Raw genomic sequence first — 14369 nt, 5'->3', positions numbered from 1 at the left:
AGAATTCCGAGTAAATACAATAGCGCGCAGATTAAACTATCTAGACTTTATAAAAATTTGAAAGTTTAATCGACACTCGAATTTACTGATTGTTGATGAAACGATTTAATTAACGAAGTGTCGGTAAATCTACATAGTCTATTACCTGAACGAAAAATCATTTTTAGATGAAAGATCGGTAAACCTCTATAATCTGAAGCATTTCGTCTTCAAAGTATTTTGATTAAACGAAGTTCTTTTCTGTAAAATAATGTGTTAAAACACGGAAAGATTTTGTTGATCGTGCTGCAATAAGAATTTCTAATGTCCCGATCCTTGTCCCACATTTTGACTGTTATTCTTAAGGGAAAAAAGTGACTCTCTCTATAAAGGAAAGTACCTGAATACCGCAAGACAATCAAATAGGTTATGCTCTAAATACTGTTGATCGGTATATAAAGGGTTCGTTCTATTTGGAAACAGCATTGGACTTCCACCGATCGCGATGGAACTACTGGTAATTCATAAATTGTTATCGTTGATAAACGGTCAGACTGATTAAGAAACATTTCTCTTTCTTCGTTGCATTCGTCGACTTTACGCTTCTATTTTTTTTCTCAGAAAATCGCTTGTTCATTGTGTCTCCTTGCTTTGGCGATTCTTGTAAGTGCAGAACCGAGCGCGAAAGAGGAATTTATACAGGACGATATTACGAAGAATGGTAACGTTATATGTATTAGTTATTTTTTTCTTTTTGAGTTCTTTTTGTGTTAAGAAGTTGCCGTCATTTTTTTTTTAATGAAACTATGTACCTACTGCTCTACTCTACGATCGTAGAAGGGTTCGAGATAAATATGTACAAAGAAAAATTTCCATTAATGTTTCACTTCGAAGATGCGGTGATTGTAATAGAATCACTCAATTGTGAATTTGTCAAGCTAAATATTAATAAAAACTGGCTTTTCGTGTTATGACTGTGTTCATTTCAATCTGTCTCCAAAGAAGTACCAAATAGAAAGTATAATCTCCCATTAAGGAAGAAGATAATCATGTCAACATTTTGAATTTTTGCGTCGAAAATTTATTCCCCTTTAAAAATTGGCAAACTTTCGTTCGGAGATATTTTCTTATTAAACCATCGGAAGTAATTTGAAAATTGTGGTGACTGCTGTGTTGAATATACAGTACAATTAATAAGTTGCAGAAGAATACACGTAAAGTTAAAATGGGACATAGAGTAAATGCAGCACATCGTAGTCTTCTACCCTGATGAGGATAATTGAATCAGCTGATTAATTTGACTTCCAATAAATTTAAACTTCGTTTGCAGACGAAGTACCTCGCGTGAAGATTAAAGTATTTCGAGGCCCGGGTGAAGAACAAGATGGGACCCAGTTTACTACTTGGGGCTTTTGGGTGAAACAGCCAGCAGAGGTCGATTTATCAAGTTGAATTTTGAAAATTGCATCCGCACAGTTGTTTCGCAATAGCTACTGAACTCTTAACATTATTCTTCTTCTTGCCTAATGCCGAGTGACTATAATTATTATACAGCACATTTTTATTAATATCGAACGGTTGAATGCGATTGCTAGAGTCTGCCAATGATGAACTCCTATGAATTATTAGACAGACATACATCGTGAGCCGAATATCGTGGTAGAATTAGGTCGAGGGTATTTCTATGACTCTAAATAAGTAGAAATGATGGAATAGCTTTTTCTCGCACGAAGTTTCATACTCCAGAAAAATGAATTTATTTAGATAAATATATGAATTAAATATTTAGAATTCTTAAGAACGGAGGTGAGGGAAATGTGAAAGGATTAATAAAAGATTAAACGAAGCATATCTTTTATAAATTGAAGTGTATTATGACACTTTTAGGATACATGCAGATACTTGATACATTTGGTTCTGTATTTTCCAAATTACTTTCCATAACGAGAGTTATTGGGGTTCAGTTGATTGGAACGATTGTCCAAATCAGATTTGGTACCCGCTCCATGGTAACCCGCAGCGTGGCCTGCCCCAGTCTTTGTATGATTGGGGTTGCATTGGTTGGTTCTATTGTCTGATGTGGCTTTTCCGTAAGGCATCTGTACAAAAAAATTTATACACGTATGTAAAATGTACAAGAACATTGTCCACGAGAAGTGAAAATACATCGTAATATGCGCATACGCATGTCATACAGTTTGTGGGAAAGAAAAGTTTAAATAATACAGTAATTCATTGATACACGAGGCGGAGTTTTTGTTCGGCGTAAGAAGATGTTTTTTCTTATAGAATTAAATAATCTAGTACATGTCGAAGCCGATTTTTCGAAAAAAATCTATTTTTCGAAAAATGGCAGCTACTCAAATTCAAGCATGTGATTTTCCACCTAAGTTTTCATCTTCTTTTCTTAATAAAAAAAGAACAAGACACAAATCGAAAAATCGACTTCGGCAAGCATCATTTCTTAAAATATCAAATTTCTTTTCGAAGAGACTACAGCTTAATTTATGCACAAAAAGGTGTATGTCTGGATTTTTAAATATTACGTTTCTTTATATGAAAAAAGCTCCTTAACAGGTCATTGAATATTTTATAATTTAGAAGAAGTACAAGTACTTTGGCAAAAAGAGTAATGCTCGAATTTTCAAAAGGATTAATAAAGTCACATAGGTTTAAAACTGATGTAGTATATTTACCTTATATATTTTGTTGCTTCGGCTTGTGAAGAATTAATACTTTGAGAAAATGCACTCCTGTACTGTGTCAGCACGAGTTTGATTCAAAACTGTTTGATGAAGCAGAGCCCGCGGCACTGATTTATATAGTCAGAGCCCGGGGATTCTCACCAATACCGGGGTAAAAAATAAGCTTCGCGGCGCGCGTCTAGAGCAGCGCTGATGTCGCACTTTCCGACATTTAACGCACACTTCTAGGTGCGAACGATTCATGGCTTCGGAACGTTACCGTCATTTGAAAGAAAAAACATCAAAACTTCTTCAGTTGTGTCTGTTTAACAGCCCCCGGAAACGCTACAAACTTTCTGAACAACCCAATATTTTCGATTTTTTTTATCATTATAATTCTCATTATATACGTTATTGTAGTCTTTCTTTTCAAACATTATAGATAATCTTAGTAGAAATGTTGGTTACAATAAATTACACCTTAAGAATTTACAATTTTAAATTTGTACGTGTACTGTATTTCCCATTTTATTATATAAAATTATATGAACAGCATTGTTATGTGTTCTTTTTCAGGCGAAACACTCAGTGGCCAATAACTACTTAGTGTTTGGGACATGGTCACACATTTTCTATCGTTTCTAACATCAAATTATAAACAAAAGACTGAAAATGCGTGATCGTGTTTTGTCTAACAATAAGCTATTAATAAATTTAAATGGAGATTTCCCGCTCTCGTTTTACTTCATAACACGCGTCGCTCGTGGCGCTGCAAAATGTCCCATTAAACCGGGAGAAATACCTATTATAAGGTATTAGATGACTTGGATTGGTTGTTTCTGATAGAGACGAAGATAGCTCTATAAGAATCAACCAATCCAAGTCATTTTCTGGAACTAGCACAGAGTTAGTGCGAGATACCGAATTCGCTATTAAATAGCTGGTAGATACAGATCAGTGAGAAAAATGCATTGGATGTTAGGTCTATACCATACCTCCTCTATGATACAATATTTCTTATAATCTCAGAGGGCAGCACTTGAATTCGCGCTCCAATTTAAAAATGATTTACAAAACGAAGAATTAAAATTTGGTTTCAACACTTCTTTATACATTTTGTAACATTAAACAGTTACATTGATAAACTCGGTAAATATATATTATTACGTTAAATTACCCAAATAGGTTGAAGTAAACATTTCTACAATTGAAATAAAATTAAAGAGAAAGAATCAAGTAACAAGTATATTATGTACAGTCTACCGTATTAGTTAAGGATTTCCACTTAGGTTTGATATCATATTAAAGTAATTACTACTAAAATAAATAGAAATAGTATTGAAATAATCAACATATGCTTTTAATCTATATTTTCGCATGTAACATTAAAAAAATTCTCCTATGATTGATATACGTTGCAGGAATGATTGCGATTGGCAAGACAAGATTTGATAATTCAATTTTGCAGAAATATTTGTAGGATATAAATTTCTTTTTCTAATATTCTCTAATAATATTTGTGGCTCGAATCTTGTCACCTTTGCATTGCTCGGTTTAACAAACGTTTCGGTATTATTCCTTATAGCAGGCGTAGAATAATCTCCATCAGGGGTAGAGGGTATTTCAAAAGTATCAATATTTTCGCTATCGTCAGCCTTATAAATTACCGACGGTGGTGCCACCACTTGTACTTTCAGAGATTCTGAATCCTCCTCGTTTGTACTTAATTCGTCTTCCTTCTGTTTTAGAGCAACCTCATCAGCCTGATCATTTCCAGAGGCAACAGAATCCCCTGAATTTTCATCAACACCATTTTCTACATTACTCGCGAAAGCATGCCTCATTTCAGACAGCTTCACAATCTCAATCGGTTGCTTATCATCCTCCTTATTTTTACCATCTTCTTCATCAGGCATATCCCGTTCCGTACTTTCCGCTTCTCTCTGATCATTAACAGGAATAAATTTCCATAATGTTGCCTGTTGATCCGCAAACAAATTCTGGCTTCGATGGCAACAGTAAAGCGCCCCGGGATCTATAGGGTGTGCCTCTGTATTGAAAACATATCCCCCCGCATCTACGATACACTGGCCCCATTGAGTTTCGATAACTTCCCCTTGCTGGCCAGTATTATGAATAAAGTTATCAGGATCGAAAAGAAGATAAAGGTACTTCGTCGTCTCAGCTAGGAAAAAGCTCTCCATTCTGTCTGCCTTTCGATGGTCCCTAACATCATTGATAGTCGCATAGCCGCAGGTAGTTTTAGCGCTGTGCTGGAGGCTCCTTAAAATATCTATGCCCACTTGTATCAAATAGGGATCGCCGGTCGCCCTGTACAAGTACATAACTGATTCTATAAGCTCCGGCCTCAGCGGATACCCTTCTCTGTTAGTGCCTGCTTCGGCCTGAGGAATATTATAAAATTCCGGCGTAAAGCCAAACTGCTTCCAAACATGATGATAATTATGCAACGACTTCATAGCGTCCCCAATCTCGCCGAACAGGCTCAGTACTCCGGGCCAATAAGCATCTAAAGATTGAAACACTGGCAAGGTGATTAGACCTTTGGTCATGGAGACCCACAAGTGCCAGTCTTCTCTGCGAATGTACTTTTCAATCGCAGCCTTGTGCTCGTGGAAAATCATGGCCAGCAGTGGATCTTGGAATAGCAACGTGCCCTTCGCTAGATACTCGAAGTAAGAATCGACCCCTGCGCCGATTCCAGAATCCTGAGCCGTCCAGTGGCCCGTTAATACATCCACGTGGTTTCCAACCAGCCCAATGTTCGATTTATAATAATGCAATGCTTTGATAGCGTTCATGGCTACTTCTTCGTACAACGGATCCCCCGTTAATCTAGAGAGCGTGCCGAACTCCAGCAGAAACGTACCAATGCCAGCGGTACACGTGATGCTCGTTTCGCCTTTGGGTACTCCGTACTTCAAGTTAACTGTGCCGTACGGCATCCCCGTGGGCGTATCGAAGGCCGCGATCAATCGCTTGGCCATATCCTCCGCGAGGCGCAGCAGCGGGCCGTTGCAGGGCCACCCGGGCTCAAGGCTGACGCCTGCTTTACGGGACAGGAGGTGGGCGCTGAGTAATCCTCCGACTACTCGTATGTTAGTCTCGAACACGGAGACGTTTATGTTGGCTTCGAAGTTGGCCCTGGCACTTATGATCTCTGCCACGCGACGAAATTCGGAGAAGTTGCCCATCACCGCCAGGGTGTCCAGAGCGTCGATGAGCGTCAGCGAGAAGCTGCCCCAGGTGTCGAACCCGTCGCAACTCAACGAGCGCAGCTCGTCGTATGGATAGGCGTACGTTAAGTAACTCGAGTAAGCGTGATCGAACATGGAACGCACTTCTTCCCTTAAAGTGACCAGATCCTTCTTCTCGTACTCGCGGAGCCCGTTTATGGAAGATAGAAGACCGAAAAGCAACGCCACGCCGAGAGGAGACATCTCGGCGACTATTTACTTCGCGAATCAATTAATGATTCTGGTAATCGTAATGCGTGTGCGAAATAAAAGGCGGTTCTTCTTGAAACGTGGCATCACTCAAGTAGAATGGTGGAACTTATAAAGCGACATTCGTTCGAACACTACGTAACTTGCTCTCATTCGTTATACTTGACACGTCGTTCGGAACATGTTGCTCTTGCGTGTGCAATCATGTTTTACGCGCAAGATATATGTACAACGGAATTGAACGGAACGCTTGTGGAAGCATGCGCTAATCTATTTACATACATAAAAAATTGTACACAGTAGGAAATACACGTGATAGGGATACGAGAGGAAATTAAGTCAATATATTTGATGTTAACGTGGTCTTTCTACATCCTTTTACTTTCCTTAAATAAATACATCGTATTTGAAGTTCTTAGATACTTCGTATAATAATAGTAGCGAGGAAAAGTATTATCTGATACCCATAACCTTTACGCAATTCGTCTCGTAATATTAAAAAATTTCCAGAAAAATTCTCAGTCAATTCAGAACGTGATGTTACGAGATCGATAGTTATACATTTCTTTCGGAACGCAGCGGGTCAAAAGCTCTCGGTTCTCTGTAACGAAATTATCGTGAAATGCGTTAAAATGCTCATCGCGGAATGATACTTAACACGCGATAATGCGATTACAATGATTCGAGAGGACTTTTTAGTCTTTCCGAGCTCTTTCGAAGAAAATGGGGAAAATAAGGAAATACGAATGATGACCAATGAAAGCTGCTGCTCCGCGCTTATTACCATAGGATTGGTGGGCCGCCACTGGCCACGCGAGTTCTGTAATTTCCTCGAGGCAGGGAGATGCGAGTGTCAACGGCGCGACACTTTCGTCGACGACAGGGCTTTTGTTAGTATGAGAAATGTTTGATGCATGGCAGACCTGTACCAGATTTCACCAGTAAACACTTGTAAATTGAAGACAATCAGTGGCAATTCTGCTGCTTGATTGTTACGACGATCGTTATCGTCGATCATTTGACAATCCCGAGTCCCGGACAATGGCGTGAAAATTATTATAAATGCAAGGCGAGCGTCGAGTATTTCATGCCTCCTCGAATACCGTGAAGAGAGAAAATTCTTGCCTCAACATCGTTTCTTGTATATTATGGGAGCAACAGTTTCTTTAAATTTATCAACAGAAGCACACGGAAAATTATCTTCCGTTCGTTCAGACGCGCCTAATTATTCGATAAATTTGAAAATTCGTAGTCAGTTTGTGTGACTGCTACAGCGGCCGACGAAAATGAAGCTGAATCAGCTGGTTTATTGGTAAGACGCTTTATACGTCACCTATATAGCTAATATTGCACTAAACACGATGTTAATGCCTCAGGTATCAGAAGAAAATTGGTACTTACGACAAGCAGCAATGGGAAAAGACCATCGAACAACACATTCTCGGGGGCTTCACGCACGTTCCGATGAGAACTGCGAAACTCAAAACAGAGCTTATCGATGTGGATCTCGTGCGAGGTGAGATGTGCGATGCAAAATTATGAATCGCCTAATTGAAAAGTATGAAACGAGATGTATTTATGTGGCTCCAAGTTTGCAGACCATAATAGTAGACGATAGAAATTAATATACATTCAGAATGCCATAAGAAACTAACAATTTCAATTCATAGATAAATCATATCGCTGGCAAACCCAGAAGAAAACTTAAGGTAGGCTCTTACTAAGCCTCGCCTCGCCTCATTTTGTTCGTCCTATACTTTTCATATGTATTTGGACAATTTAACTAACACTGCGCCTTGCCTCGGCGCGACTCCAAGCCGCGGATTCTTTCTGGAGAATATTTTGAGAAAGAGAGGCAAGGCGAGCTGTAGTGTGAGTGGATGCAATGCCACCACTTTCGGTGACTGCTAAAAAAGGAAGGAAGAGGTTCTGAGCAACTGACCAAACACATGAACCGAGGCAAGCTCAGATAACTTCGGGTATGGAAAACCTGAGGCAACACAAGCCTAGATGTGAGTGGGAAAAGAAGTTGCTCCGAGGCGAGGCAAGGTGTAGTGAGAGCCTACCTTTACTGTATACGTTTGACTTACTTTTGAAACTGAAATCTATTTGTAAATAATTAGTCTTTAAACGTTGAATTTATATCTACGTGAGTTCTAATTGTAATATAATATTAATCTGCGCAGGTTCTTCTTTCCCGAAAGCCAAGCCAAAGCATGGACTGTCGACGGTAGCTTGCTTGGCGCTACAACGTCTCTTACTACTTCCGATATATAGAAACTGGTGGATACAGCAGACTAGTTTGAAGATTTTCTCGTTGTTCTTGTTACTATACAGTTTACAGTTGATCAACATGTGTCTGTACTTCTATCAAATGGCCAAGGAGAACGAAAGCGATGTATGAGATAATTATACTTAGATACAAAATGTGGATAAACATTTGATGGATTGAATATTTATTTGTAGATCGTAACAATGTCGGAAGTATTAATACCTGCTATTATGATGCTAACTCTCTGCATTGTTCATTCCCACATCGTGTCGACTCATTCGGGCCCCGCGGTAACCGATGGGCAAAGTAAACCGAGAGTAGTGAGGCGTTCACGGCACGCTAGGTGCCGTGTTGGGAAATCAAGAACGAGACAAAACTTACGTAAGCTTTTGTTCCTGGAAGTCCTCTGGTGTAACTGACTGCTTTTAAACGCTATCTTTGGGAATTTATTTAACGGAAAGTATACGTTTATAGTATCTGGCGTTTTGCCTGCATGTTAAGGTGTGTTTGAAGTAATACACAGAATTTTTTTGAGCTGTTTCAGCGCATATGTACACAGATATAGTCGGTGGTAAACTACTTTATCAGTGGCGGATTTAAGAAAAAAGGCCCAGGTGGCAAACGTTCTGAGGGGCCCATTTTGAGGGGAAAATGAAGAGGTAGTTTACTAAAAACGTGCATGTGTAGTAGTACGAAAAAAAAATGTAGTATTTGTATACCTATACTTAATCATAATTTTTTTTTTGGTCATGGGGCCCTGTGGGGGCCTTCTGTGCAGGGGCCTAGGCGGCAACTGCTCATCAGCCTCCCTGTTAAATCCGCCACTGTACTTAATGAATCTTTTTGAAAGTTTCAGGACTTTTATTGGATATTTAAGTTACACGAATTGTTTTTTTTTTTAATTTATTTGAAGCAGATTTACAAGCTGTACAGGACCAGTAACTTTGCGCTGCAAAAAATCTGGTTGACGGTTTTCTGACGAAACGGTGCTTCTAAAATCAAAAAACCAGAATGTGTTAGAAACTATATGCGGATGGCTATGGCACGCGGGGAGATTTTTTTTATTGGTCGTTTCCTTCTATTTCTTTTTCAACGAAAGAGGTTTTAATTTATTAGAACCAAATTTACATCTACGTATATATGCGATAAAAAAGCTAAAAAAATTCTAAGTATTACTTCAAACATGCCTTAATATGCACGCAAAACTCCGGACAGTATAAACTTATAGTTTTTGTTGAATAAATTCCCAAAGATGATGTTGAAAAACAGGTAGTTGCGCCAGAGTACCCCCTTAAACCAATACCATAAATTTATATTATCACCGGGTTTACAGGTTTGCAGGAAGACTCCAAATTATCTCAAGATACAGCTTCCGAAAAGGCTACGACCGTAAGTCGCGAAGTGTTAACTTCTGTGCGATTTGCTAAGAAAGTTATAATTGAAAATTCTTTGTCTGTCAGTCGGCCTCAGGTAACTGCAGTTAATTATTTCAGAAACTTATACGCGTTAGATTTTTAATATTCATTTCTAAAATTGCGTATATTTATGTAGGAATTTGTGACTGCTCAAGCACCCTGTGATAACGAACCAATCAACGTGGCTGTGAACGATTCTCTTCCTACCAATGAAGCTTCTACTAGTCAAACTCAATCGAGTTAGTATATTATACGCTTTACATGCAGCGGCGTGCAAAAGTTCCCGAACAGGTGATCCATTCAATTTTTCTTCGAAAAGCAAAGTCTTTAGAAGAAAAGCTTTCGGGAGAAAAATTGAAAAAATCATCTCGCCGGAAACATTTGCGCGCCACTGTATACTTATGGTTAAAAATGTAATGTACAGATTTATAATTAAACGCGAATTACATTTCTGCCACAGATAATGGTCCAGATCAAATTATAAAGAATGTACATCAAGATGATGACGGATTTGAGAGTTTAAATGGAAATGTATCTAGTGATAACGATAAAGGCGTTGCGCGAGCGACAGTAGGAAATCCTAAGCATAAGAAAGATTCGTTACATAAGAACAAGGAGAAGCACATCCTTCGACAGAACTTATTGCAACCTAAATTTTCAGGTTCGATTTGTAGCGATTGTTAATCAGTGTTTATATGTAATAAAGTAATGTGAAATGCGACGTGTTTATCGGGAGTAACAGATTTTGATATTTTAAGTACAAGAAATATTTAAATATATTATTCAGAAGTAGAATATTTACTGAAGCAGGCTTTGAATTGCTTGTTAGCATCGATCTTTGTTGGGAACGTAAAATGGTGTATTAGCTAAACGATTGTTTTCCACGCAGCGCTGAAGTTAATGAAGACAGACGACAATTCTTCGAAGAGCGAAGGAGAAGCTTCTACTAAAAAGGTGAGGATTCGTGTTCTGTTATTATTTTTATTAACCGTGTATCGCTTTTAAAAACGTAGACGGATACTAAGATTTCAAGCTATTTTGCTTTAAAGGATAAGGATGAGAGTCCCATAACAATTCGACCAAGGGAAGGTCGACAACAGTGTGAAAGCGAGGAAGAGGGAGAGTGCGAAGAAGCCGCTACGCATCATTTGACGGAGGCTACAACCTCTGCTACTGAGTGGATGGGAGTGACCACGAATAGTGACGACTGTAGCGACAGGTGCAAGATTACATTGTTGTATAATTAAGTTCTTTCTGCTACTATTGCCGCCTGGGCCCCTGCCCAAAAGGTCCCAGGGCTCCCTCTTCCAAAAAAATTATTATTCTATCCAAACACTATATTCTTTTTTTGTTTCCCATAATTTTCATACTACACGCCGGTAAATTTCTTTGTAATTCTGATACGGGTGTTCAGAGTGTCCCGAAACGTTTGCCAACTGGGCTTTTTTCATTTTTTGATCGCTCTGTCCTTCGCTCTCGTATTAAATGAAATTGTGCCTTCATGAATGGAAATTCTTACAGCTCCGAACTCGAGGAGTCCGACCTGCACAGCGAGACTAACAAAAATTATGGAGAATTCGTGGAGCATCCATTTTCTTGGGAATTTGAATTACCACCCTCCATAATGCTTAGTTCTAGTTACGCTTCATACGATCGTGGTAACGTATTCTACAACAAAAATTAAAAATGTTACTTTCTACAATATTGATTATTCGCATTTCTAAATTGAATTTAGTATAGCTCAAGCACTGTCCCAAAGTTAATTTTGAATAGCGTAGCATATAAAACGAACATTTTCGATAAAGGTGTAATAAACGAACATCGTTTGTATTTCAGTTTCGTGCACTATATGGACACGACGTGATATAAAAAAGGCTGAATTATCGGTGTTGGACATCAGTTCAGCGATTATTGCTAGAGTAGAGTCAATGCCTGAGAGCATGAATTATTTTTACGGAGGTCTGATGCTTAGCGTGGTGTTGTCACTGATACCATCCATCAAACGACTAAGCGACCACGTTGGAATGGACAATAGTAGTAATATAACCAGTTCCTTGATACCAAATGACTTGACTTACGTCAATTTGGAAACGTATAGTGATATTTTATCTAAAGTGATAGCTGTAGCATTTGGAGCGAATCTTTGGTAGGTGCAGTATGCGGTGGATAAATCCAAAGGTCGTCGCGCATTTTGCCGAAGCGCGGCGAAGCGAATCGAAGGAATTAATAATAATCAAATAATTGTCGCTGCGCTTCGCCAAAATGCGCGACTGCCTTTATATGTCTACTACAACGGTAGTAACAATAATCTTTGCTTAAAAAGTCGATAAACCAGCCAATTGATTTCAGGGAACGTATGGTGGTGATTACATCAGCGTTCGAGAGGCTCATATTGTCCTGTTTACTATTTTTTTTATTAGCAGTGGCAGAGCGTACTTACAAGCAAAGACTCTTATACGCTAAATTGTTCTCGCATTTGACATCGTCGAGGCGTGCGAGGAAGTCAGATTTGCCGCACTTTCGATTGAACAAAGTGCGAAATATAAAATTGTGGTTGAGCGTTAGATCTTACCTGAAGGTAATCCAGATACGATTTTACTAGCCGATTTAAATAAGAGAGGGAGAAGTGCATCAAACTTATTTTTACGTTATACAAATTCTGGTAAGTTCATTATTTATTATAGAGAAGAGGTCCTCAGCGTTCCGTGGATGTAATAGTATCAGCAGTATTTATTGTTACCTTATTATTGCTGTCGTTCGTGAGCTTGGAGTTAATTAAGGTAACGCAGAAAAATACGAAATAGCGGTACAGCGACATCGAAGTATTTTGTAAATATTATCGTTTTAGGACCTTGAAAGTCTGCATTCCCGATACAATGTCGAAGCACTGTTTTGGAGCTTCTCCCTCGGGATATTTATATTGCGCTTCATGACGCTGGGTACAAAGATCAATAAAAAATACAGAAATCTTTCCGTCTTGATCACTGAGCAGGTAATTGTAGAAAATGACTCTGTTTCGAAGTATACGACGTTCTTGCTTTGAATAGAAATAATACCCACTGTTTTGCTTTTAGATTAACTTATATTTGCAAATAGAACAGAAGCCGCATAAAAAGGAAGAGCTGATGGTAGCAAATAATGTACTCAAATTGGCAGCAGATTTGATCAAGGTAAATACTATATTTATACTTGCAATTAGTTCGCCGTTATATGTGATCGATTATTTTGCAAATTACACAATTTACAGGAGCTTGAAAGTCCATTTAAAATATCTGGCTTATCTGCTAATCCCTACCTATACACGATCACGAAAGTGGTATTACTATCCGCTCTCTCAGGAGTGCTTTCAGAATTGCTTGGGTTCAAGCTCAAGTTGCATAAGATAAAAATCAAATAGAGAAAGATAATACTATATGAAATATTTATTTTCGTATAACTACCTCGACGATGTTGAACGATTAACGAAGATAATTGAATTTAGTTATTGATCATTCAAATAAACATTTCTTAATAGCTTACTTCAATTGTTTCTTATAATTGCTAGAGATTTTATGTTTTAGTTCGCAATCTTTTATAAATAGTTTCCAGCGTCGTGTTGGATTAGTAAATTATTTTAGTTTGTTAAGGAGAAACCTAGCGGAATGTATTTCTTCGTGGCGTCATCTTAGTCACTTCATTATTTTTCCATATTATTCTATTAAAATATATTGTGACTGTTTAGTTTTCAATCAGAATCTTTATATTAGCACGAGAAGAATAATAGTAGCGATGCAATCTGTTGTTAATTGACATGTTTTTCGACATATTTTACGAATAGCAGAAATTAGATGTGATTGTTAATGATACTTAACGAACTGTTTAGATATATATATATATACATATATATAGTTATTGGTGCTCTGTATATTTACAATGTTTAAATACTGTGTAAATAATGCAGTGTAAATACTTATACAACAAACAATGTTTTGTATAATGTATGCAAAGTAGACACGAACTAATATATCTGTTATAGATATATATATAAATAATATAATACATACTATTCTTCTCTACTTTACTACAAGCACTATATGTGTATATGCATCTTTGCAAAGTTACGAATCTTGCGATCGAAATTGTAAATCGCGCCAATTTTGATAAGGTAAATTTTTAAACCCACCTGCCACTGAAAATTACGGTGCGCGCAATAATCGTAACTCTTGTACAGATGTGTTCGGAAACTTTCTATATAAATAGTGTATTATAACATACTACAAAAATAGTACCTGTGCAAGAATTTATCTGATTGCGTCTAAGTTATTTTTAAAACGATTCTAAGTGTATCTATATGTGTTAAATAAATGAGAAAATAATAGGACCCAGATTTATGTGTCAATGAAAATTCTAATTTCATTTTTATCCTTCATAATTGTTACGAAAACTATTCTTTTTGTTGCAAAGTTCAAATATTCTGTCAAGATCTTAAAGAAAACAGAGTTAATAATGGAATGGATTAGAGATTTCCCGCTCTTGTTTCACTTCATGTCACGACGCTTGTGGCGCTGCAACA

The 14369-nt window shown here is 37.8% G+C and overlaps 2 protein-coding genes and 2 long non-coding RNA genes across 5 annotated transcripts in view; 2 read left to right on the top strand and 2 right to left on the bottom strand.

Annotated features, from left to right (window-relative positions):
* LOC143376041 (uncharacterized) overlaps positions 1-14369 on the bottom strand; it is a 37838-nt gene that overhangs the window by 22781 nt on the left and 688 nt on the right. The gene's annotated exons all lie outside the window — the stretch shown is intronic.
* On the top strand, positions 41-2080 carry LOC143376123 (uncharacterized). Its single transcript, XR_013087029.1, has 3 exons — positions 41-496; positions 601-700; positions 1310-2080. It is a non-coding gene; the product is annotated as an uncharacterized LOC143376123 (long non-coding RNA).
* Edem1 (ER degradation-enhancing alpha-mannosidase-like protein 2) lies at positions 4002-6391 on the bottom strand. Its single transcript, XM_076826045.1, has one exon. The coding sequence runs from the start codon at positions 6122-6124 to the stop codon at positions 4049-4051; it is 2076 nt and encodes a 691-aa protein (XP_076682160.1). The 5' UTR covers positions 6125-6391; the 3' UTR covers positions 4002-4048.
* Phtf (putative homeodomain transcription factor) lies at positions 6873-14183 on the top strand. Of its 2 annotated transcripts, XM_076826043.1 has the most exons (16): positions 6876-7442; positions 7507-7646; positions 8317-8528; positions 8597-8783; positions 9736-9872; positions 9954-10056; positions 10278-10478; positions 10707-10771; positions 10867-11036; positions 11339-11475; positions 11654-11963; positions 12167-12395; positions 12502-12597; positions 12666-12809; positions 12892-12987; positions 13065-14183. In XM_076826043.1, exons 1-16 carry the CDS (start codon positions 7417-7419, stop codon positions 13212-13214), a joined length of 2403 nt encoding a protein of 800 aa, XP_076682158.1. In that variant the 5' UTR covers positions 6876-7416; the 3' UTR covers positions 13215-14183. The 2 variants fall into 2 exon arrangements, with proteins under 2 accessions (XP_076682159.1, XP_076682158.1); XM_076826044.1 differs by lacking the exon at positions 10278-10478 and having other exon boundaries at positions 6873-7442.

This window comes from Andrena cerasifolii, chromosome 13 (genome assembly GCF_050908995.1).
Source record: "Andrena cerasifolii isolate SP2316 chromosome 13, iyAndCera1_principal, whole genome shotgun sequence".
NCBI classification, from domain to species: domain Eukaryota; kingdom Metazoa; phylum Arthropoda; class Insecta; order Hymenoptera; family Andrenidae; genus Andrena; species Andrena cerasifolii.
This window is presented reverse-complemented; position numbering and strand designations above follow the sequence as displayed.

Coding starts and splice junctions, on each gene's coding strand:
- Edem1 (XM_076826045.1), bottom strand. CDS start 6,124: ATGTCTCCTCTCGGCGTGGCGTTGCTTTTCGGTCTTCTATCTTCCATA.
- Phtf (XM_076826043.1), top strand. CDS start 7,417: ATGAAGCTGAATCAGCTGGTTTATTG. Junction 10,479..10,706: donor ATTGCAACCTAAATTTTCAG/GTTCGATTTGTA, acceptor TTTTCCACGCAG/CGCTGAAGTTAATGAAGACA. Junction 11,037..11,338: donor AGTGACGACTGTAGCGACAG/GTGCAAGATTAC, acceptor AAATTCTTACAG/CTCCGAACTCGAGGAGTCCG.